General features: G+C 39.1%; 1 protein-coding gene across 36 annotated transcripts in view; it reads left to right on the forward strand.

Moving 5' to 3' along the window:
- LOC117289582 overlaps positions 1–24,015 on the forward strand; it is a 101,362-nt gene that overhangs the window by 39,176 nt on the left and 38,171 nt on the right. For 20 of the 36 annotated variants that reach the window (XM_033770741.1, XM_033770758.1, XM_033770759.1 and 17 more), the window contains 18 exons: positions 1,361–1,612; positions 2,518–2,769; positions 4,834–5,085; positions 5,814–6,065; positions 9,291–9,542; positions 11,622–11,873; positions 12,611–12,862; positions 14,994–15,245; positions 16,303–16,554; positions 16,709–16,960; positions 18,022–18,273; positions 18,428–18,679; positions 19,220–19,471; positions 19,626–19,877; positions 20,418–20,669; positions 20,824–21,075; positions 21,616–21,867; positions 22,396–22,647. In XM_033770741.1, the coding sequence (XP_033626632.1) occupies positions 1,361–1,612; positions 2,518–2,769; positions 4,834–5,085; positions 5,814–6,065; positions 9,291–9,542; positions 11,622–11,873; positions 12,611–12,862; positions 14,994–15,245; positions 16,303–16,554; positions 16,709–16,960; positions 18,022–18,273; positions 18,428–18,679; positions 19,220–19,471; positions 19,626–19,877; positions 20,418–20,669; positions 20,824–21,075; positions 21,616–21,867; positions 22,396–22,647 (4,536 nt within the window). The remainder of the gene's footprint in view (positions 1–1,360; positions 1,613–2,517; positions 2,770–4,833; positions 5,086–5,813; positions 6,066–9,290; positions 9,543–11,621; positions 11,874–12,610; positions 12,863–14,993; positions 15,246–16,302; positions 16,555–16,708; positions 16,961–18,021; positions 18,274–18,427; positions 18,680–19,219; positions 19,472–19,625; positions 19,878–20,417; positions 20,670–20,823; positions 21,076–21,615; positions 21,868–22,395; positions 22,648–24,015) is intronic. The other 16 variants (XM_033770747.1, XM_033770753.1, XM_033770757.1 and 13 more) reach the window with 16 other exon arrangements.

Here is a 24,015-nt window from a genome sequence, read left to right on the forward strand (position 1 = left end):
TCTCTCTTATGTTTCCAACCTGAAAGCTTGAATTTGGTGAGTCAAACAAAGGAACTGTGAAAATCATTCAAAAGATAATTTCATCCTCTACAAAATAAACTCAATTTGTAACACAAGAAAATAATCACACCGAAAGTTATCCGAAGATTTCTTGATACGGCCGGAACTCGATTGAATTTTCATGGCGCACTGAGGAGCGTGTGATGTTATGTTTAATGTTGCATGCATGCTAAAGGGTTAAAGGAACACGTTGCCTTGGATCGGTCGAGTTGGTTTTTGAAAAGCGTTTGGTATAAAATACATATGGGTAGAAAGATGTTGTAAAAGTAGAATACAATGATCCACACAAACATGCCTCGAAATTGCACAGTTTTCCTTTTACCTCGTCAACTAACATGGTCGGCCATTTATGAGAGTCAAATATGGCTGACCGTCCAAGGCATCGTGTCCCTTTAAACTACTATTTTTTTCTTCTTTGCCTCCCATCGGCCCGAAACCCAAAGTGAATACTGCGGGTACATGGGTACCAATGGGAAACCCTGGAAAAGGATCAATGTAATCAAATACATGCATAGCTGCCATGTGTCAACATTATTTGCAAAATAATTTTGTTTTTACAATCTAACCTCAATCAGAACCAGTATAAATGTTTGTTTATGAAAAAATTATTACCAAGGACAGGGGAGATAAATTGTCAAAAATCAAGGACCTTTTTGTCATTAGTACATGTGGCCTACTAAAAAAAACACTAACAGGCGAACAAAATTTGTTTTGACCCCAAAATAATTCAGGGTAATAGTTAACATGTGTTCACCTCACGCGTCAAAAAAATTTGTATATTTGGATTTTTGTAAAATCTACTCCCCAGGGGAGCATTCTCTAAGATTCAAAATAGCATTGAAATTTCATACAAAATGAGTGCATGTCAAAAGCCTTGAAATTCCACAATGTTTTATTATTAAAATGTTGCCAGCTATCTGAGCATTCATATTGACCCCTTGCACGTGGGTCACACACATGTTGGTGGTCAATAGGTTTCATGTAAATGCAGCGACGTCTAAAATGCCCACTTCTCTGAATAACACACATTGACATTGACCACCAAAATGGCGCATCCAAGATTATTCTGATGATACGTCAGGTGAATTGGGTCAATACCTGATCTTAAATACACCAAACAGAACACAGTTCCAAAAAATCAGGTCACCACTCTTAAAAAACAAAGTATTGAAACACTGATCCCGTATGTTAATTTTGTGTGTTTGTTATGGATTTACCCTTGCTTTTGAACTAATGACAGAATCAAATGCATGACATCAATTATAGTGAATTTTAATTTATATTCTGTTTTAACTTACAGTGGATAACATACCACCGGTAGTAACATGCCCAGACAACATTGCCTTTGAGGTTCCCTTTGGTGCTACTGGCAGGCTAGTTACCTGGCAACAACCCACTGTCTCTGACAATTCTGGAAACTTCTTTTTCGTGTCAAGTTCCAACAATCCCAATGACTTCTTCTCAGTTGGAAGTACCATAGTAACATACACCTACAGAGATAATTCCAACAACCAAAATAGCTGCAGTTTCACAGTATTGATTACAGCTGCAGGTAAGCCTAAATTGTGGAAATTGATACTTAAACTATTGTGGGTTTCTTTCTTTGCCCGTCCATTGGTTTGGTCCCCTGGACAGGATCCTGCCAACCTTCGTGTTAAAGCCCGGTACCTAAGGAGAATACTTTGGGTACTGGGTACCCATGTGAAACCCTGAAAAAGGAGCACTGTAAACAAAACATGCCCTGAGCGTTCGTTAACGAGAATCATACAATAATGATCTGTGATTCATATAACAATGAACCGTTTAACTCAATCTTCAAATCAGTTTCTTCTAATGATCAAGCCCGCTACCTAAGGTGAATACTGTGGGTACTGGGTACCAATGTGAAACCCTGGAAAAGGACCACTCACTGTAAATAAAACAAACACTGAACGTTCGTTAACAAGTATCATACAATAATAATCTTTGGTTCATACTACAATGAATCCTTCAATTTAACTCAATCTTCAAATCAGTGTCTTCAAACGAAACAGGAAACTCAAGTTACTTCATAAAACTCAGAGAAACTACTTATTTATTTTGTTAGATCATGCGTATGAGGAACATGTTTTTTTGTGTGAAGGGGATACTTTTGTGACCTTCTGAAAATTTCCTGTCCTGGGGTAATTAAATCTTTCTCAAGTTTTTTGTTCTGTCCTTTTTTAAAGTGCGACCTTTTTCAGTGTAAACTTGTTAGACTGCTCTACTTGAGGAAGTTGTATGCAAAGCACTTTGCAATATTGATAGTGTTAACTAGATGTTTGATGGGTTTTAAGCAATGTTTGTGCGGTAATTTACTAGGACAGCGTTAAAAAAAATATTTGCTGCTTGGCACCTGCGCAAGTTTGCCCTGGCTAATTTAGAGAAAAAATGACAGAATCTATGGTGAATTCTAATTTCTTTTTGTTTAACTTACAGTGGACAACATACCACCAGTAGTAACATGCCCAGACAACATTGCCTTTGAGGTTCCCTTCGGTGGTACTGGCAGGCAGGTTACCTGGCAGCTACCCACTGTCAGTGACAATTCTGGAAACTTCTTTTTTGTGTCAAGTTCCAACAATCCAAATGACTTCTTCTCAGTTGGAAGTAACTTAGTAACATACACCTACAGTGATGATGCTGGCAACAGGAATAGCTGCAGTTTCACAGTATTGATTACAGCTGCAGGTAAGCTTTTGGTTATTGATGCTTAACCCTTTACCCCGCATACCGCCCGGAGGCGCCCTGCGTATTACCACGCATACCGTCTGCATGTGCCCGCACAGTTTGACATGGTGTAATTTGAGTTATTAAAACATGTTATTAAATTGCAGCAAACAGCCGTAGATAGAGCGTGATCTCAAGATAACATGTCTAAAAATAGCACATTGTCCACATAAGAAAAAATGTCATAAGGTTCAAAGGTCGAAAGTCATTTCACAATCGAACAACGCATGTATGAGTGGGTGCTTTTTCTCTGTGTGGAGCCATAATTTTTCTTAGTGTAGCAGGACCGTGTAGTGGATGTACCACGCACTACGCGCGCATGTACACAGTAATGGCAGTCTCCCGCTTGTTTCACGTCAAACTTTCTGGTGTTTTTACATACGGAATACCGCGATTTGAAAGGGTTTTGCAAAAGATTTAGGTTCAGAAGGTATCTGTTGATAATAGAGGCATACATTTACAATTGTAAGGGTATGTTGTGATTATTTTCAACCACTTTTTGTAGCTTTGTTTTCCTGTTGTACGACAGTTAAGTCGAGAATACGTGTGTGCACAACTTTCCACGTAAACAAACCTCACTTTATACGCAAATAATGTTTTCAAATTTTTGTTGATCTCTCTTATGTCTCCAACCTGAAAGCTTGAATTTGGTGAGTCAAACAAAGGAACTGTGAAAATCATTCAAAAGATAATTTCATCTAACTCCTCTACAAAATAAACTCAATTTGTAACACAAGAAAATAATCACACCGAAAGTTATCCGACGATTTCTTGATACGGCCGGAACTCGATTGAATTTTCATGGCGCACTGAGGAGCGTGTGATGTTATGTTTAATGTTGCATGCATGCTAAAGGGTTAAAGGAACACGTTGCCTTGGATCAGTCGAGTTGGTCTTTGAAAAGCGTTTGGTATAAAATACATATGGGTAGAAAGATGTTGTATAAGTAGAATACAATGATCCACACAAACATGCCTCGAAATTGCACAGTTTTCCTTTTACCTTGTCGACTAACATGGTCGGCCATTTATGGGAGTCAAATATGGCTGACCGTCCAAGGCATCGTGTCCCTTTAAACTAGTATTTTTTTATTCTTTGCCTCCCATCGGCGTGGTCCTTTATGAGACAGACAGAACCTTGCCAGTGTTAATGTTGAAGCCCGAAACCCAAAGTATATACTGCGGGTACATGGGTACCAATGGGAAACCCTGGAAAAGGATCAATGTAATCAAATACATGCATAGCTGCCATGTGTCAACATTATTTGCAAAATAATTTGTTTTTTTTACAATCTAACCTCAATCAGAACCAGTATAAATGTTTGTTTATGAAAAAATCATTACCAAGGACAGGGGAGATAATTGTCAAAAATCAAGGACCTTTTTGTCATTAGTACATGTGGCCTCCTAAAAAAAAAATACTTACAGGCGAACAAAATTTGTTTTGACCCCAAAATAATTCAGGGTAATAGTTAACATGTGTTCACCTCACGCGTCAAAAATTTTTTATATTTGGAATTTTGTAAAATCTACTCCCCAGGGGAGCATTCTCTAAGATTCAAAATAGCATTGAAATTTCATACAAAATGAGTGCATGTCAAAAGCCTTGAAATTCCACAATGTTTTATTGCTAAAATATTGCCTGCTATCTGAGAGTTCATATTGACCCCTTGCACGTGGGTCACACACATGTTGGTGGTCAATAGGTTTCATGTAAATGCAGCGGCGCCTAAAATGCCCACTTCTCTGAATAACACACATTGACATTGACCACCAAAATGGCGCATCGAAGATGATGATACGTCAGGTGAATTGGGTCAATACCTGATCTTAAATACACCAAACAGAACACAGTTCCAAAAAATCAGGTCACCACTCTTAAAAAACAAAGTATTGAAACACTGATCCCGTATGTTAATTTTGTGTGTTTGTTATGGATTTACCCTTGCTTTAGAACTAATGACAGAATCTAATGCATGACATCAATTATAGTGAATTTTAATTTATATTCTGTTTTAACTTACAGTGGACAACATACCACCAGTAGTAACATGCCCAGACAACATTAACTTTGAGGTTCCCTTTGGTGGTACTGGCAGGCAGGTTACCTGGCAGCTACCCACTGTCACTGACAATTCTGGAAACTTCTTTTTCGTGTCAAGTACCAACAATCCCAATGACTTCTTCTCAGTTGGAAGTAATATAGTAACATACACCTACAGAGATAATTCCAACAACCAGAATAGCTGCAGTTTCACAGTATTGATTACAGCTGCAGGTAAGCCTAAATTGTGGAAATTGATACTTAAACTATTGTGGGTTTCTTTCTTTGCCCGTCCATTGGTTTGGTCCCCTGGACAGGATCCTGCCAACCTCCGTGTTAAAGCCCGGTACCTAAGGAGAATACTTTGGGTACTGGGTACCCATGTGAAACCCTGAAAAAGGAGCACTGTAAACAAAACATGCTCTGAGCGTTCATTTACGAGAATCATACAATAATGATCTGTGATTCATATAACAATGAACCGTTTAAGATTACTCAATCTTCAAATCAGTTTCTTCAAACAAAACAGGAAACTCAAGTTACTTTTGAAAAACTCACAAATACTACATACATAGTTCAAAAACAATTCATTTTGTTAGATCATGCATCACTGTAGTAAAATATTGGGAACATGTTGTGTTTTTGTTCTTCTAAAATTCCTGTCCTGGGGTAAATTAAATCTTTCTCAGGTTTTTGTGATTTGTTCGTTTTAAGTGCGACCTTTTTCAGTGTAAACTTGTTAGACTAATCTTTTTGAGGAACTTGTATGCAAAGCACTTTGCGAAATTGATAGTGAACACTAGATGTTTGATGGGTTTTAAGCAATGTTTGTGCGGTTATTTACTAGGATAGCGTTCCAGAAAATATTTGCTGCTTGGCACCTGTGAAGTTTGCCCTGGCTAACTTTAGAGACAAAAAGACAATCTATGGTGGATTCTAATTTCTTTTTGTTTAACTTACAGTGGACAACATACCACCAGTAGTAACATGCCCAGACAACATTGCCTTTGAGGTTCCCTTTGGTGGTACTGGCAGGCAGGTTACCTGGCAGCTACCCACTGTCAGTGACAATTCTGGAAACTTCTTTTTTGTGTCAAGTTCCAACAACCCCAATGACTTCTTCTCAGTTGGAAGTAACTCAGTAACATACACCTACAGTGATGATGCTGGCAACAGGAATAGCTGCAGTTTCACAGTATTGATTACAGCTGCAGGTAAGCTTTTGGTAATTGATGCTTAACCCTTTACCCCGCATACCGCCCGGAGGCGCCCTGCGTATTACCATGCATACCGTCTGCATGTGCCGGCACAGTTTGACATGGTGTAATTTAAGTTATTAAAACATGTTATTATATTGCAGCAAACAGCCGTAGATAGAGCGTGATCTCAAAATAACAATAGTCTAAAAATAGCACATTGTTCACATAAGAAAAAAATGACATAAGGGTTAAAGGTCGAAAGTCATTTCACAACCAAACAACGCATGTATGAGTGGGTGCTTTTTCTCTGTGTGGAGCCATACTTTTTCTTAGTGTAGCAGGACCGTGTAGTGGATGTACCACGCACTACGCGCGCATGTACACAGTGATGGCAGTCTCCCGCTTGTTTCACGTCAAACTTTCTAGTGTTTTTACATACGGAATACCGCGTTTTGAAAGGGTTTTGCAAAAGATTTAGGTGCAGAAGGTATCTGTTGATAATAGAGGCATACATTTACAATTGTAAGGGTATGTTGTGATTATTTTCAACCACTTTTGGTAGCTATGTTTTCCTGTTGGACGACAGTAAAGTAGAGAATACGTGTGTGCACAACTTTCCACGTAAACAAACCTCACTTGATACGCAAATAATGTCTTCAAATTTTTGTTGATCTCTCTTATGTCTCCAACCTGAAAGCTTGAATTTGGTGAGTCAAACAAAGGAACTGTGAAAATCATTCAAAAGATAATTTCATCCTCTACAAAATAAACTCAATTTGTAACACAAGAAAATAATCACACCGAAAGTTATCCGACGATTTCTTGATACGGCCGGAACTCGACTGAATTTTCATGGCGCACTGAGGAGCGTGTGATGTTATGTTTAATGTTGCATGCATGCTAAAGGGTTAAAGGAACACGTTGCCTTGGATCGGTCGAGTTGGTTTTTGAAAAGCGTTTGGTATAAAATACATATGGGTAGAAAGATGTTGTAAAAGTAGAATACAATGATCCACACAAACATGCCTCGAAATTGCACAGTTTTCCTTTTACCTCGTCGACTGAGATGGTCGGCCATTTATGGGAGTCAAATATGGCTGACCGTCCAAGGCATCGTGTCCCTTTAAACTACTATTTTTTTGTTCTTTGCCTCCCATCGGCGTGGTCCTTTATGAGACAGACAGAACCTTGCCAGTGTTAATGTTGAAGCCCGAAACCCAAAGTGAATACTGCGGGTACATGGGTACCAATGGGAAACCCTGGAAAAGGATCAATGTAATCAAATACATGCATAGCTGCCATGTGTCAACATTATTTGCAAAATAATTTTGTTTTTACAATCTAACCTCAATCAGAACCAGTATAAATGTTTGTTTATGAAAAAATTATTACCAAGGACAGGGGAGATAAATTGTCAAAAATCAAGGACCTTTTTGTCATTAGTACATGTGGCCTACTAAAAAAAACACTTACAGGCGAACAAAATTTGTTTTGACCCCAAAATAATTCAGGGTAATAGTTAACATGTGTTCACCTCACGCGTCAAAAAAATTGTATATTTGGATTTTTGTAAAATCTACTCCCCAGGGGAGCATTCTCTAAGATTCAAAATAGCATTGAAATTTCATACAAAATGAGTGCATGTCAAAAGCCTTGAAATTCCACAATGTTTTATTATTAAAATGTTGCCAGCTATCTGAGCATTCATATTGACCCCTTGCACGTGGGTCACACACATGTTGGTGGTCAATAGGTTTCATGTAAATGCAGCGACGTCTAAAATGCCCACTTCTCTGAATAACACACATTGACATTGACCACCAAAATGGCGCATCCAAGATTATTCTGATGATACGTCAGGTGAATTGGGTCAATACCTGATCTTAAATACACCAAACAGAACACAGTTCCAAAAAATCAGGTCACCACTCTTAAAAAACAAAGTATTGAAACACTGATCCTGTATGTTAATTTTGTGTGTTTGTTATGGATTTACCCTTGCTTTTGAACTAATGACAGAATCTAATGCATGACATCAATTATAGTGAATTTTAATTTATATTCTGTTTTAACTTACAGTGGATAGCATACCACCGGTAGTAACATGCCCAGACAACATTGCCTTTGAGGTTCCCTTTGGTGCTACTGGCAGGCTAGTTACCTGGCAACAACCCACTGTCTCTGACAATTCTGGAAACTTCTTTTTCGTGTCAAGTTCCAACAATCCCAATGACTTCTTCTCAGTTGGAAGTACCATAGTAACATACACCTACAGAGATAATTCCAACAACCAGAATAGCTGCAGTTTCACAGTATTGATTACAGCTGCAGGTAAGCCTAAATTGTGGAAATTGATACTTAAACTATTGTGGGTTTCTTTCTTTGCCCGTCCATTGGTTTGGTCCCCTGGACAGGATCCTGCCAACCTTCGTGTTAAAGCCCGGTACCTAAGGAGAATACTTTGGGTACTGGGTACCCATGTGAAACCCTGAAAAAGGAGCACTGTAAACAAAACATGCCCTGAGCGTTCGTTAACGAGAATCATACAATAATGATCTGTGATTCATATAACAATGAACCGTTTAAGATTACTCAATCTTCAAATCAGTTTCTTCTAATGACAAAGCCCGCTACCTAAGGTGAATACTGTGGGTACTTGGTACCCATGTGAAACCCTTGAAAAGGACCACTCACTGTAAATAAAACAAACACTGAACGTTCGTTAACAAGTATCATACAATAATAATCTTTGGTTCATACTACAATGAATCCTTCAATATAACTCAATCTTCAAATCAGTGTCTTCAAACGAAACAGGAAACTCAAGTTACTTTATAAAACTCACAGAAACTACTTATTTACATTGTTAGATCATGCATATTAGGAACATGTTGTGTTTTTGTGAAGGGGATACTTTTGTTTCCTTCTGAAAATTTTCTGTCCTGGGGTTAGTAAATCTTTCTCAAGTTTTTCGTTCTGTCCTTTTTTAAAGTGCGACCTTTTTCAGTGTAAACTTGTTAGACTGCTCTTTTTGAGGAAGTTGTATGCAAAGCACTTTGCGATATTGATAGTGAACACTAGATGGTTGATGGGTTTTAAGCAATGTTTGTGCGGTAATTTACTAGGACAGCGTTAAAGAACATTTTTGCTGCTTGGCACCTGCGCAAGTTTGCCCTGGCTAATTTAGAGAAAAAATGACAATCTGTGGTGAATTCTAATTCCTTTTTGTTTAACTTACAGTGGACAACATACCACCGGTAGTAACATGCCCAGACAACATTGCCTTTGAGGTTCCTTTTGGTGCTACTGGCAGGCAGGTTACCTGGCAGCTACCCACTGTCAGTGACAATTCTGGAAACTTCTTTTTTGTGTCAAGTTCCAACAACCCCAATGACTTCTTCTCAGTTAGAAGTAACTTAGTAACATACACCTACAGTGATGATGCTGGCAACAGGAATAGCTGCAGTTTCACAGTATTGATTACAGCTGCAGGTAAGCTTTTGGTAATTGATGCTTAACCCTTTACCCCGCATACCGCCCAGAGGCGCCCTGCATATTACCACGCATACTGTCTGCATGTGCCCGCACAGTTTGACATGGTGTAACATGGTGTAATTTGAGTTATTAAAACATGTTATTATATTGCAGCAAACAGCCGTAGATAGAGCGTGATCTCAAGATAACAATAGTCTAAAAATAGCACATTGTCCACATAAGAAAAAATGACATAAGGTTCAAAGGTCGAAAGCATTTCACAATCGAACAACGCATGTATGAGTGGGTGCTTTTCCTCTGTGTGGAGCCGTACTGTTCTTAGTGTAGCAGGACCGTATAGGGGATGTATCACGCACTACAGGCGCATGTACACAGTAATGGCAGTCTGCCGCTTGTTTCACGTCAAACTTTCTGGTGTTTTTACATACGGAATACCGCGATTTGAAAGGGTTTTGCAAAGGATTTAGGTTCAGAAGGTATCTGTTGATAAAAGAGGCATACATTTTCAATTCTTAGGGTATGTTGTGAATATTTTCAACCACTTTTCGTAGCTTTGTTTGTGTGTCGGACGACAGTAAAGTCAAGAATACGTGTGTGCACAACTTTCCACGTAAACAAACCTCACTTGATACGCAAATAATGTTTTCAAATTTTTGTTGGTCTATCTTATGTTTCCAACCTGAAAGCTTGAATTTGGTGAGTCAAACAAAGGAACTGTGAAAATCATTCTAAAGATAATTTCATCCTTTACAAAATAAACTCAATTTGTACCACAAGAAAATATCCACACCGAAAGTTATCCGAAGATTTCTTGAAACTGCCGGAAATCGATTGAATTTTCATAGCGCACTGAGGAGCGTGTGATGTTATGTTTAATGTTGCGTGCATGCTAAAGGGTTAAAGGAAAACGTTGCCTTGGATCGGTCGAGTTGGTCTTTGAAAAGCGTTTGGTATAAAATACATATGGGTAGAAAGATGTTGTATAAGTAGAATACAATGATCCACACAAACATGCCTCGAAATTGCACAGTTTTCCTTTTACCTCGTCGACTAACATGGTCGGCCATTTATGGGAATCAAATATGGCTGACCGTCCAAGGCATCGTGTCCCTTTAAACTACTATTTTTTTCTTCTTTGCCTCCCATCGGCGTGGTCCTTTATGAGACAGACAGAACCTTGCCAGTGTTAATGTTGAAGCCCGAAACCCAAAGTGAATACTGCGGGTACATGGGTACCAATGGGAAACCCTGGAAAAGGATCAATGTAATCAAATACATGCATAGCTGCCATGTGTCAACATTATTTGCAAAATAATTTGTTTTTTTTACAATCTAACCTCAATCAGAACCAGTATAAATGTTTGTTTATGAAAAAATTATTACCAAGGACAGGGGAGATAAATTGTCAAAAATCAAGGACCTTTTTGTCATTAGTACATGTGGCCTACTAAAAAAAACACTTACAGGCGAACAAAATTTGTTTTGACCCCAAAATAATTCAGAGTAATAGTTAACATGTGTTCACCTCACGCGTCAAAAAAATTGTATATTTGGATTTATGTAAAATCTACTCCCCAGGGGAGCATTCTCTAAGATTTAAAATAGCATTGAAATTTCATACAAAATGAGTGCATGTCAAAAGCCTTGAAATTCCACAATGTTTTATTGCTAAAATGTTGCCAGCTATCTGAGCGTTCATATTGACCCCTTGCACGTGGGTCACAAACATGTTGGTGGTCAACGACAATATGTTTCATGTAAATGCAGCGGCCCCTAAAATGCCCACTTCTCTGAATAACACACATTGACATTGACCACCAAAATGGCGCATCCAAGATTATTCTGATGATACGTCAGGTTAATTGGGTCAATACCTGATCTTAAATACACCAAACAGAACACAGTTCCAAAAAATCAGGTCACCACTCTTAAAAAACAAAGTATTAAAACACTGATCCCGTATGTTAATTTTGTGTGTTTGTTATGTATTTACCCTTGCTTTAGAACTAATGACAGAATCTATCGCATGACATCATTTATAGTGAATTTTAATTTATATTCTGTTTTAACTTACAGTGGATAACATACCACCGGTAGTAGCATGCCCAGACAACATTGCCTTTGAGGTTCCCTTTGGTGCTAATGGCAGGCAGGTTACCTGGCAACAACCCACTGTCACTGACAATTCTGGAAACTTCTTTTTCGTGTCAAGTTCCAACAATCCCAATGACTTCTTCTCAGTTGGAAGTACCATAGTAACATACACCTACAGAGATAATTCCAACAACCAGAATAGCTGCAGTTTCACAGTATTGATTACAGCTGCAGGTAAGCCTTATATTGTGGTAATTGATGCTTAAAGTATTGTGGGTTTCTTTCTTTGCCCGTCCATTGGTTTGGTCCTTTAGCCCCTGGACAGGATCCTGCCAACCTTCGTGTTAAAGCCCGGTACCTAAGGTGAATACTGTGGGTACTGGGTACCCATGTGAAACCCTGGAAAAGGACCGCTGTAAAACAAAAGATGTCCTGACCGTTCGTTAACGAGAATCATACAATAATGATCTGTGATTCATATAACAATGAACCGATTAAGATTACTCAATCTTCAAATCAGTTTCTTCAAACAAAACAGAAAACTCAAGTTACTTTTGAAAAACTCACAAATACTACATACATAGTTCAAAAACAATTCATTTTGTTAGATCATGCATCACTGTAGTAAAATATTGGGAACATGTTGTGTTTTTGTTCTTCTAAAATTCCTGTCCTGGGGTAAATTAAATCTTTCTCAGATTTTTGTGATTTGTTCGTTTTAAGTGCGACCTTTTTCAGTGTAAACTTGTTTGACTAATCTTTTTGAGGATTTTGTATGCAAAGCACTTTGCGAAATTGATAGTGAACACTAGATGTTTGATGGGTTTTAAGCAATGTTTGTGCGGTTATTTACTAGGATAGCGTTCCAGAAAATATTTGCTGCTTGGCACCTGTGAAGTTTGCCCTGGCTAACTTTAGAGACAAAAAGACAATCTATGGTGGATTCTAATTTCTTTTTGTTTAACTTACAGTGGACAACATACCACCAGTAGTAACATGCCCAGACAACATTGCCTTTGAGGTTCCCTTCGGTGGTACTGGCAGGCAGGTTACCTGGCAGCTACCCACTGTCAGTGACAATTCTGGAAACTTCTTTTTTGTGTCAAGTTCCAACAACCCCAATGACTTCTTCTCAGTTGGAAGTAACTCAGTAACATACACCTACAGTGATGATGCTGGCAACAGGAATAGCTGCAGTTTCACAGTATTGATTACAGCTGCAGGTAAGCTTTTGGTAATTGATGCTTAACCCTTTACCCCGCATACCGCCCGGAGGCGCCCTGCGTATTACCATGCATACCGTCTGCATGTGCCGGCACAGTTTGACATGGTGTAATTTGAGTTATTAAAACATGTTATTATATTGCAGCAAACAGCCGTAGATAGAGCGTGATCTCAAAATGACAATAGTCTAAAAATAGCTCATTGTCCACATAAGAAAAAAATGACATAAGGGTTAAAGGTCGAAAGTCATTTCACAACCAAACAACGCATGTATGAGTGGGTGCTTTTTCTCTGTGTGGAGCCATACTTTTTCTTAGTGTAGCAGGACCGTGTAGTGGATGTACCACGCACTACGCGCGCATGTACACAGTAATGGCAGTCTCCCGCTTGTTTCACGTCAAACTTTCTAGTGTTTTTACATACGGAATACCGCGATTTGAAAGGGTTTTGCAAAAGATTTAGGTGCAGAAGGTATCTGTTGATAATAGAGGCATACATTTACAATTGTAAGGGTATGTTGTGATTATTTTCAACCACTTTTCGTAGCTTTGTTTTCCTGTTGGACAACAGTAAAGTCAAGAATACGTGTGTGCACAACTTTCCATGTAAACAAACCACTTGATACGCAAATAATGTTTTCAAATTTTTGTTGATCTCTCTTATGTTTCCAACCTGAAAGCTTGAATTTGGTGAGTCAAACAAAGGAACTGTGAAAATCATTCAAAAGATAATTTCATCCTCTACAAAATAAACTCAATTTGTAACACAAGAAAATAATCACACCGAAAGTTATCCGACGATTTCTTGATACGGCCGGAACTCGATTGAATTTTCATGGCGCACTGAGGAGCGTGTGATGTTATGTTTAATGTTGCATGCATGCTAAAGGGTTAAAGGAACACGTTGCCTTGGATCGGTCGAGTTGGTTTTTGAAAAGCGTTTGGTATAAAATACATATGGGTAGAAAGATGTTGTAAAAGTAGAATACAATGATCCACACAAACATGCCTCGAAATTGCACAGTTTTCCTTTTACCTCGTCGACTGAGATGGTCGGCCATTTATGGGAGTCAAATATGGCTGACCGTCCAAGGCATCGTGTCCCTTTAAACTACTATTTTTTTGTTCTTTGCCTCCCATCGGCGTGGTCCTTTATGAGACAGACAGAACCTTGCCAGTGTTAATGTTGAAGCCCGAAACCCAAAGTGAATACTGCGGGTACATGGGTACCAATGGGAAACCCTGGAAAAGGATCAATGTAATCAAATACATGCATAGCTGCCATGTGTCAACATTATTTGCAAAATAATTTTGTTTTTACAATCTAACCTCAATCAGAACCAGTATAAATGTTTGTTTATGAAAAAATTATTACCAAGGACAGTATTGATTACAGCTGCAGGTAAGCCTAAATTGTGGAAATTGATACTTAAACTATTGTGGGTTTCTTTCTTTGCCCGTCCATTGGTTTGGTCCCCTGGACAGGATCCTGCCAACCTTTGTGTTAAAGCCCGCTACCTAAGGAGAATACTTTGGGTACTGGGTACCCATGTGAAACCCTGGAAAAGGAGCACTGTAAACAAAACATGCTCTGAGCGTTCATTTACGAGAATCATACAATAATGATCTGTGATTCAAATAACAATGAACCGTTTAAGATTACTCAATCTTCAAATCAGTTTCTTCAAACAAAACAGGAAACTCAAGTTACTTTTGAAAAAACTCACAAATACTATATACATAGTTCAAAAACAATTCATTTTGTTAGATCATGCATCACTGTAGTAAAATATTGGGAACATGTTGTGTTTTTGTTCTTCTAAAATTCCTGTCCTGGGGTAAATTAAATCTTTCTCAGATTTTTGTGATTTGTTCGTTTTAAGTGCGACCTTTTTCAGTGTAAACTTGTTAGACTAATCTTTTTGAGGAACTTGTATGCAAAGCACTTTGCGAAATTGATAGTGAACACTAGATGTTTGATGGGTTTTAAGCAATGTTTGTGCGGTTATTTACTAGTATAGCGTTCCAGATAATATCTGCTGCTTGGCACCTGTGAAGTTTGCCCTGGCTAACTTTAGAGACAAAAAGACAATCTATGGTGGATTCTAATTTCTTTTTGTTTAACTTACAGTTGACAACATACCACCGGTAGTAACATGCCCAGACAACATTGCCTTTGAGGTTCCCTTTGGTGCTACTGGCAGGCTAGTTACCTGGCAACAACCCACTGTCACTGACAATTCTGGAAACTTCTTTTTCGTGTCAAGTTCCAACAATCCCAATGACTTCTTCTCAGTTGGAAGTAACATAGTAACATACACCTACAGAGATAATTCCAACAACCAGAATAGCTGCAGTTTCACAGTATTGATTACAGCTGCAGGTAAGCCTAATATTGTGGTAATTGATGCTTAAAGTATTGTGGGTTTTTTCTTTGCCCGTCCATTGGCTTGGTCCTTTAGCACACAGACAGGATCCTGGCAACATGTTAAAGCCCGGTGCCTAAGGTGAATACTGCGCAGGGCTCGAAATTTGGGAGAAAATCCACAAGACTGCAGGGCTTGTTGCTCAGAAGGTTTATTGGACCTGAATATTTGTATAACAAGACCAAAGTTTTATAAAGGAAAAGAAAAAAGTTAACCCGATAGAACAGTAGGTCTTTTTTATCCCTTAGGAAGCATTTTTAGCTGTGAAACCCAATCAAGAAATTTCCACCTACTTCCCGCCAATCCGATTTGACAGGTCAAATTACCAATGAAACACTGCAAGAGACAACATTTTTTTATATTTTTATTTAACGTGTGCATCTTTCATAAAAAGATTGTCATGAAAAAAAGATCGACTGGAAATATGTGACAGCACAGTCAGAAGCTTATCACTGTTGGTAGACATACTGAGCAAGAAGTTTGGAAAAACGACCTTACTTTTAATCCATGCCACACAGGGATGTGTGTTTTTGCAACTAGACGTCCCTAATACAAATTCAACACTCGTTTGTAAGGTATCAGACTTTACACATGGTCAGTGGAATACAAACAAATGGTTGTACTAAGGTGTGACGTCGGGTACCAACACATCTCTCCCTTGTATCCCCAAGGATAAAGACGGGTACCTGCTTCTCAGATCCATTGATTCCATTGGATACAATGATATCATTGGATAAACGTGCAGTGACATGAGCTTTCCATAAATGCCCAAACAGTACACTCCTATCATGTTCTCCATAGAATTTGATTGCGTGTCTCTGTGTGAAATGAATGTAGGTCAAAGGTGAATGTGCACGCAGGCTAGAGGCCAGTCTCTGGCATTATTTACAAGCATCAAAGTGTGCGCCAGATGTTCAGGCTACTTGGCACCTGCCAATTTTACCCTGGCTACCTTAAGGAAAACATGACAGAATCTATGGTGAATTCTAATTCTATTTCTTTTTTAACTTACAGTGGACAACATACCACCGGTAGTAACATGCCCAGACAACATTGCCTTTGAGGTTCCCTTTGGTGCTAATGGCAGGCAGGTTACCTGGCAACTACCCACTGTCACTGACAATTCTGGAAACTTCTTTTTCGTGTCAAGTTCCAACAATCCCAATGACTTCTTCTCAGTTAGAAGCAACTTAGTAACATACACCTACAGTGATGATGCTGGCAACAGGAATAGCTGCAGTTTCACAGTATTGATTACAGCTGAAGGTAAGCCTACATTGTGGTGATTGATGCTTTAAATTACAGTTTGTTTTTTCCTTTGCCCGTTTGGTCCTTTATGGCACAGACAGAACCTAAACAGAATCTATAGTATGAGAGCAATAACAGTGAAACCTAATTTATATTTTGTTTTAACTTACAGTGGACAACATACCACCAGTTGTAACATGCCCAGACAACATTGCCTTTGAGGTTCCCTTTGGTGCTAATGGCAGGCAGGTTACCTGGCAACAACCCACTGTCTCTGACAATTCTGGAAACTTCTTTTTTGTGTCAAGTACCAACAATCCCAATGACTTCTTCTCAGTTGGAAGTAACATAGTAACATACACCTACAGGGATGCTGCCAGCAACCAGAATAGCTGTAGTTTCACAGTATTGATTACAGCTGCAGGTAAGCCTGATTGTGGTACTTTATTTTGCAACTACTGTTTATTTTTGGTTTGCCCTTCCATTGGCTTGGTCCTTTTGCACACAGACAGGATCCTGGCAACATGTTAAAGCCCGGTGCCTAAGGTGAATACTGCGCAGGGCTCGAAATTTGGGAGAAAATCCACAAGACTGCAGGGCTTGTTGCTCAGAAGGTTTACTGGACCGGAATATTTTTTTAACAAGACCAAAGTTTTATAAAGGGGAAAAAAAAAAGTTAACCCGATAAAACAGTAGGCCTTTTTTATCCCTTAGGAAGCATTTTTAGCTGTGAAACCCAATCAAGAAATTTCCACCTACTTCCCGCAAATCCGATTTGACAGGTCAAATTACCAATGAAACACTGCAAGAGACAACATTTTTTTATATTTTTATTTAACGTGTGCATCATTCATAAAAAGATTGTCATGAAAAAAAGATCGACTGGAAATATGTGACAGCACAGTCAGAAGCTTATCACTGTTGGTAGACATACTGAACAAGAAGTTGGAAAAACGACCTTACTTTTAATCCATGCCACACAGGGATGTGTGGTTTTGCAACTAGATGTCCTTAATACAAATTCAACACTCGTTTGTAAGGTATCAGACTTTACACATGGTCAGTGGAATACATACAAATGGTTGTACTAAGGTGTGACGACGGGTACCAACACATCTCTCCCTCGTATTCCCAAGGATAAAGACAGGTACCTGCTTCTCAGATCCATTGATTCCATTGGATACAATGATATCATTGGATAAACGTGCAGTGACATGAGCTTTCCATAAATGCCCAAACAGAACACTCCTATCATGTTCTCCATAGAATTTGATTGCTTGTCTCTGTGTGAAATGAATGTAGGTCAAAGGTGAATGTGCACGCAGGCTAAAGGCCAGTCTCTGGCATTATTCACAAGCATCAAAGTGTGCGCCAGATGTTCAGGCTTCTTGGCACCTGCCAATTTTACCCTGGCTACCTTAAGGAAAACATGACAGAATCTATGGTGAATTCTAATTCTATTTTTTTTTTAACTTACATGTACAGTGGACAACATACCACCGGTAGTAACATGCCCAGACAACATTGCCTTTGAGGTTCCCTTTGGTGCTAATGGCAGGCAGGTTACCTGGCAACTACCCACTGTCACTGACAATTCTGGAAACTTCTTTTTCGTGTCAAGTTCCAACAATCCCAATGACTTCTTCTCAGTTAGAAGCAACTTAGTAACATACACCTACAGTGATGATGCTGGCAACAGGAATAGCTGCAGTTTCACAGTATTGATTACAGCTGAAGGTAAGCCTACATTGTGGTGATTGATGCTTTAAATTACAGTTTGTTTTTTCCTTTGCCCGTTTGGTCCTTTATGGCACAGACAGAACCTAAACAGAATCTATAGTATGAGAGCAATAACAGTGAAACCTAATTTATATTTTGTTTTAACTTACAGTGGACAACATACCACCAGTAGTAACATGCCCAGACAACATTGCCTTTGAGGTTCCCTTCGGTGGTACTGGCAGGCAGGTTACCTGGCAACAACCCACTGTCTCTGACAATTCTGGAAACTTCTTTTTTGTGTCAAGTACCAACAATCCCAATGACTTCTTCTCAGTTGGAAGTAACATAGTAACATACACCTACAGGGATGCTGCCAGCAACCAGAATAGCTGCAGTTTCACAGTATTGATTACAGCTGCAGGTAAGCCTAAATTGTGGTAATCAATTCCCAAACTACTGGGTTTTTTTTTGTGTTTTTTTTTTTTTTTTTGCCCTTCCATCGGCTTGGTCCTTTATGGCACAGACCACTGTAAACAAATACATGCCCTGAGCGTTTATACACAAGTATCATACAATTGTGATCTTTGTTCGTGCATGATTATAATGCTACAATGAATTTTGCACTTCATAATTTAACCACTTTGCCCATCTATAGACCAATCCGACGAAACAAAATTGGTAGCGCCCTCTATTGAAAAATTACCAACTGCGGTGTCTTTTTGTGCACAATCTAGGCATTGAAGACACTGCAGCAGTGGCGCGCGGTGCTCAATACCTGTGCGCCCGGTGTGCGCCTGGATTTGTCTATAGACCACAAACATGTTCCACAATCCTTTGCTTCAATACACACTACAGCCACACACATGTTTCACTGAGTTATGTCGATTATGATAAATGTTTTGGCTGGAAATTCACCTAATGGCTGTGTAAAATTTCTAATTTCTTTTTGTTTAACTTACAGTGGACAACATACCACCAGTAGTAACATGCCCAGACAACATTAACTTTGAGGTTCCCTTTGGTGGTACTGGCAGGCAGGTTACCTGGCAACAACCCACTGTCTCTGACAATTCTGGAAACTTCTTTTTTGTGTCAAGTACCAACAATCCCAATGACTTCTTCTCAGTTGGAAGTAACATAGTAACATACACCTACAGTGATGATGCTGGCAACAGGAATAGCTGCAGTTTCACAGTATTGATTACAGCTGAAGGTAAGCCTACATTGTGGTGATTGATGCTTTAAATTACAGTTTGTTTTTTCCTTTGCCCGTTTGGTCCTTTATGGCACAGACAGAACCTAAACAGAATCTATAGTATGAGAGCAATAACAGTGAAACCTAATTTATATTTTGTTTTAACTTACAGTGGACAACATACCACCAGTAGTAACATGCCCAGACAACATTGCCTTTGAGGTTCCCTTCGGTGGTACTGGCAGGCAGGTTACCTGGCAACAACCCACTGTCTCTGACAATTCTGGAAACTTCTTTTTTGTGTCAAGTACCAACAATCCCAATGACTTCTTCTCAGTTGGAAGTAACATAGTAACATACACCTACAGGGATGCTGCCAGCAACCAGAATAGCTGCAGTTTCACAGTATTGATTACAGCTGCAGGTAAGCCTAAATTGTGGTAATCAATTCCCAAACTACTGGGTTTTTTTTTGTGTTTTTTTTTTTTTTTTTGCCCTTCCATCGGCTTGGTCCTTTATGGCACAGACCACTGTAAACAAATACATGCCCTGAGCGTTTATACACAAGTATCATACAATTGTGATCTTTGTTCGTGCATGATTATAATGCTACAATGAATTTTGCACTTCATAATTTAACCACTTTGCCCATCTATAGACCAATCCGACGAAACAAAATTGGTAGCGCCCTCTATTGAAAAATTACCAACTGCGGTGTCTTTTTGTGCACAATCTAGGCATTGAAGACACTGCAGCAGTGGCGCGCGGTGCTCAATACCTGTGCGCCCGGTGTGCGCCTGGATTTGTCTATAGACCACAAACATGTTCCACAATCCTTTGCTTCAATACACACTACAGCCACACACATGTTTCACTGAGTTATGTCGATTATGATAAATGTTTTGGCTGGAAATTCACCTAATGGCTGTGTAAAATTTCTAATTTCTTTTTGTTTAACTTACAGTGGACAACATACCACCAGTAGTAACATGCCCAGACAACATTAACTTTGAGGTTCCCTTTGGTGGTACTGGCAGGCAGGTTACCTGGCAACAACCCACTGTCTCTGACAATTCTGGAAACTTCTTTTTTGTGTCAAGTACCAACAATCCCAATGACTTCTTCTCAGTTGGAAGTAACATAGTAACATACACCTACAGGGATGCTGCCAGCAACCAGAATAGCTGCAGTTTCACAGTATTGATTACAGCTGAAGGTAAGCCTACATTGTGGTGATTGATGCTTTAAATTACAGTTTGTTTTTTCCTTTGCCCGTTTGGTCCTTTATGGCACAGACAGAACCTAAACAGAATCTATAGTATGAGAGCAATAACAGTGAAACCTAATTTATATTTTGTTTTAACTTACAGTGGACAACATACCACCAGTAGTAACATGCCCAGACAACATTGCCTTTGAGGTTCCCTTCGGTGGTACTGGCAGGCAGGTTACCTGGCAACAACCCACTGTCTCTGACAATTCTGGAAACTTCTTTTTTGTGTCAAGTACCAACAATCCCAATGACTTCTTCTCAGTTGGAAGTAACATAGTAACATACACCTACAGGGATGCTGCCAGCAACCAGAATAGCTGCAGTTTCACAGTATTGATTACAGCTGCAGGTAAGCCTAAATTGTGGTAATCAATTCCCAAACTACTGGGTTTTTTTTTGTGTTTTTTTTTTTTTTTTTGCCCTTCCATCGGCTTGGTCCTTTATGGCACAGACCACTGTAAACAAATACATGCCCTGAGCGTTTATACACAAGTATCATACAATTGTGATCTTTGTTCGTGCATGATTATAATGCTACAATGAATTTTGCACTTCATAATTTAACCACTTTGCCCATCTATAGACCAATCCGACGAAACAAAATTGGTAGCGCCCTCTATTGAAAAATTACCAACTGCGGTGTCTTTTTGTGCACAATCTAGGCATTGAAGACACTGCAGCAGTGGCGCGCGGTGCTCAATACCTGTGCGCCCGGTGTGCGCCTGGATTTGTCTATAGACCACAAACATGTTCCACAATCCTTTGCTTCAATACACACTACAGCCACACACATGTTTCACTGAGTTATGTCGATTATGATAAATGTTTTGGCTGGAAATTCACCTAATGGCTGTGTAAAATTTCTAATTTCTTTTTGTTTAACTTACAGTGGACAACATACCACCAGTAGTAACATGCCCAGACAACATTAACTTTGAGGTTCCCTTTGGTGGTACTGGCAGGCAGGTTACCTGGCAACAACCCACTGTCTCTGACAATTCTGGAAACTTCTTTTTTGTGTCAAGTACCAACAATCCCAATGACTTCTTCTCAGTTGGAAGTACCATAGTAACATACACCTACAGGGATGCTGCCAGCAACCAGAATAGCTGCAGTTTCACAGTATTGATTACAGCTGCAGGTAAGCCTAAATTGTGGTAATCAATTCCCAAACTACTGGGTTTTTTTTTTTTTTTTTTTTTTTTTTGCGCCCTTCCATCGGCTTGGTCCTTTATGGCACAGACCACTGTAAACAAATACATGCCCTGAGCGTTTATACACAAGTATCATACAATTGTGATCTTTGTTCGTGCATGATTAGAATGCTACAATGAATTTTTCACTTCATAATTTAACCACTTTGCCCATCTATAGACCAATCCGACGAAACAAAATTGGTAGCGCCCTCTATTGAAAAATTACCAACTGCGGTGTCTTTTTGTGCACAATCTAGGCATTGAAGACACCGCAGCAGTGGCGCGCGGTGCTCAATACCTGTGCGCCTGGATTTGTCTATAGACCACAAACATGTTCCACAATCCTTTGCTTCAATACACACTACAGCCACACACATGTTTCACTGAGTTATGTCGATTATGATAAATGTTTTGGCTGGAAATTCACCTAATGGCTGTGTAAAATTTCTAATTTCTTTTTGTTTAACTTACAGTGGACAACATACCACCAGTAGTAACATGCCCAGACAACATTAACTTTGAGGTTCCCTTCGGTGGTACTGGCAGGCAGGTTACCTGGCAACAACCCACTGTCTCTGACAATTCTGGAAACTTCTTTTTTGTGTCAAGTACCAACAATCCCAATGACTTCTTCTCAGTTGGAAGTAACATAGTAACATACACCTACAGAGATAATTCCAACAACCAGAATAGCTGCAGTTTCACAGTATTGATTACAGCTGCAGGTAAGCCTAAATTGTGGTAATCAATTCCCAAACTACTGGGTTTTTTTTTGTGTTTTTTTTTTTTTTTTTTGCCCTTCCATCGGCTTGGTCCTTTATGGCACAGACCACTGTAAACAAATACATGCCCTGAGCGTTTATACACAAGTATCATACAATTGTGATCTTTGTTCGTGCATGATTATAATGCTACAATGAATTTTGCACTTCATAATTTAACCACTTTGCCCATCTATAGACCAATCCGACGAAACAAAATTGGTAGCGCCCTCTATTGAAAAATTACCAACTGCGGTGTCTTTTTGTGCACAATCTAGGCATTGAAGACACCGCAGCAGTGGCGCGCGGTGCTCAATACCTGTGCGCCTGGATTTGTCTATAGACCACAAACATGTTCCACAATCCTTTGCTTCAATACACACTACAGCCACACACATGTTTCACTGAGTTATGTCGATTATGATAAATCTTTTGGCTGGAAATTCACCTAATGGCTGTGTAAAATTTCAGACGAAGTGTTGAAAAATGTTGTGCGTCCATGGCACACAGGTTTGAACTGTTTTTATGTGAATTGTTGCTGTTTAAACAGAGAAATTTGTCAGAGGAAAGTGTTACATTGTGGACTGTTGTACATTAGAATTGTACGTTATGTTAACAAGTTATATCGTTTTAAAACTTAGGAAACACTTTTTTCAGCCATGATATTTTTGTAAAATATGGTGTATGTTCAGTATTTTTACTGTCCAAGAAACATCTGCTTGCTTCTTCGGTTGTTCAAGTATCTAATTTTCTTGGGTTTATATTTTGGTAACTGTAACTTCAATATGGCAACAGTCAAATTTGTTCATAAAGAGAATTTCATCCTCTCTCCAAAGGCAAAATATAGAGTGTTTCTGTTAAAGGAACACATTGCTTTGGATTGGTGGAGTTGGGCCTTGAAAAGCGTTTGTAACCGTTTGTTATAAAATGCACACGGTTAGAAAGATGTTTTAAAAGTAGAATACAATGATCCACACACATTTGCCTCGAAATTGCGCGATTTTCCTTTTACTTTGCGAACTAACACAGTCGGCCATTTATGGGAGTCAAAAATGTGACTCCCATAATTGGCCGACCGTGATTGTCGACGAGGTGAAAGGAAAACCACGCAATTTCGAGTGATGCTTGTGTTTGAATTCGGTGCTCTTAACCGCTCGGTTACAGAAAGGTAACTATGGTGTTATGTTGACATTAATATGACTTTTTTACATGATTTTTATAGTAAGTGGGTATAATAACACTACATAGCCCCCTAAAAAGGTTTTTATATTAGTTGTTATTCATATGAGAATGGGTTCGCCCAAGTGTTCCTGGCTGTGGCTGCTAAATGCG

This window comes from Asterias rubens, chromosome 4 (genome assembly GCF_902459465.1).
Source record: "Asterias rubens chromosome 4, eAstRub1.3, whole genome shotgun sequence".
Classification (NCBI taxonomy): domain Eukaryota; kingdom Metazoa; phylum Echinodermata; class Asteroidea; order Forcipulatida; family Asteriidae; genus Asterias; species Asterias rubens.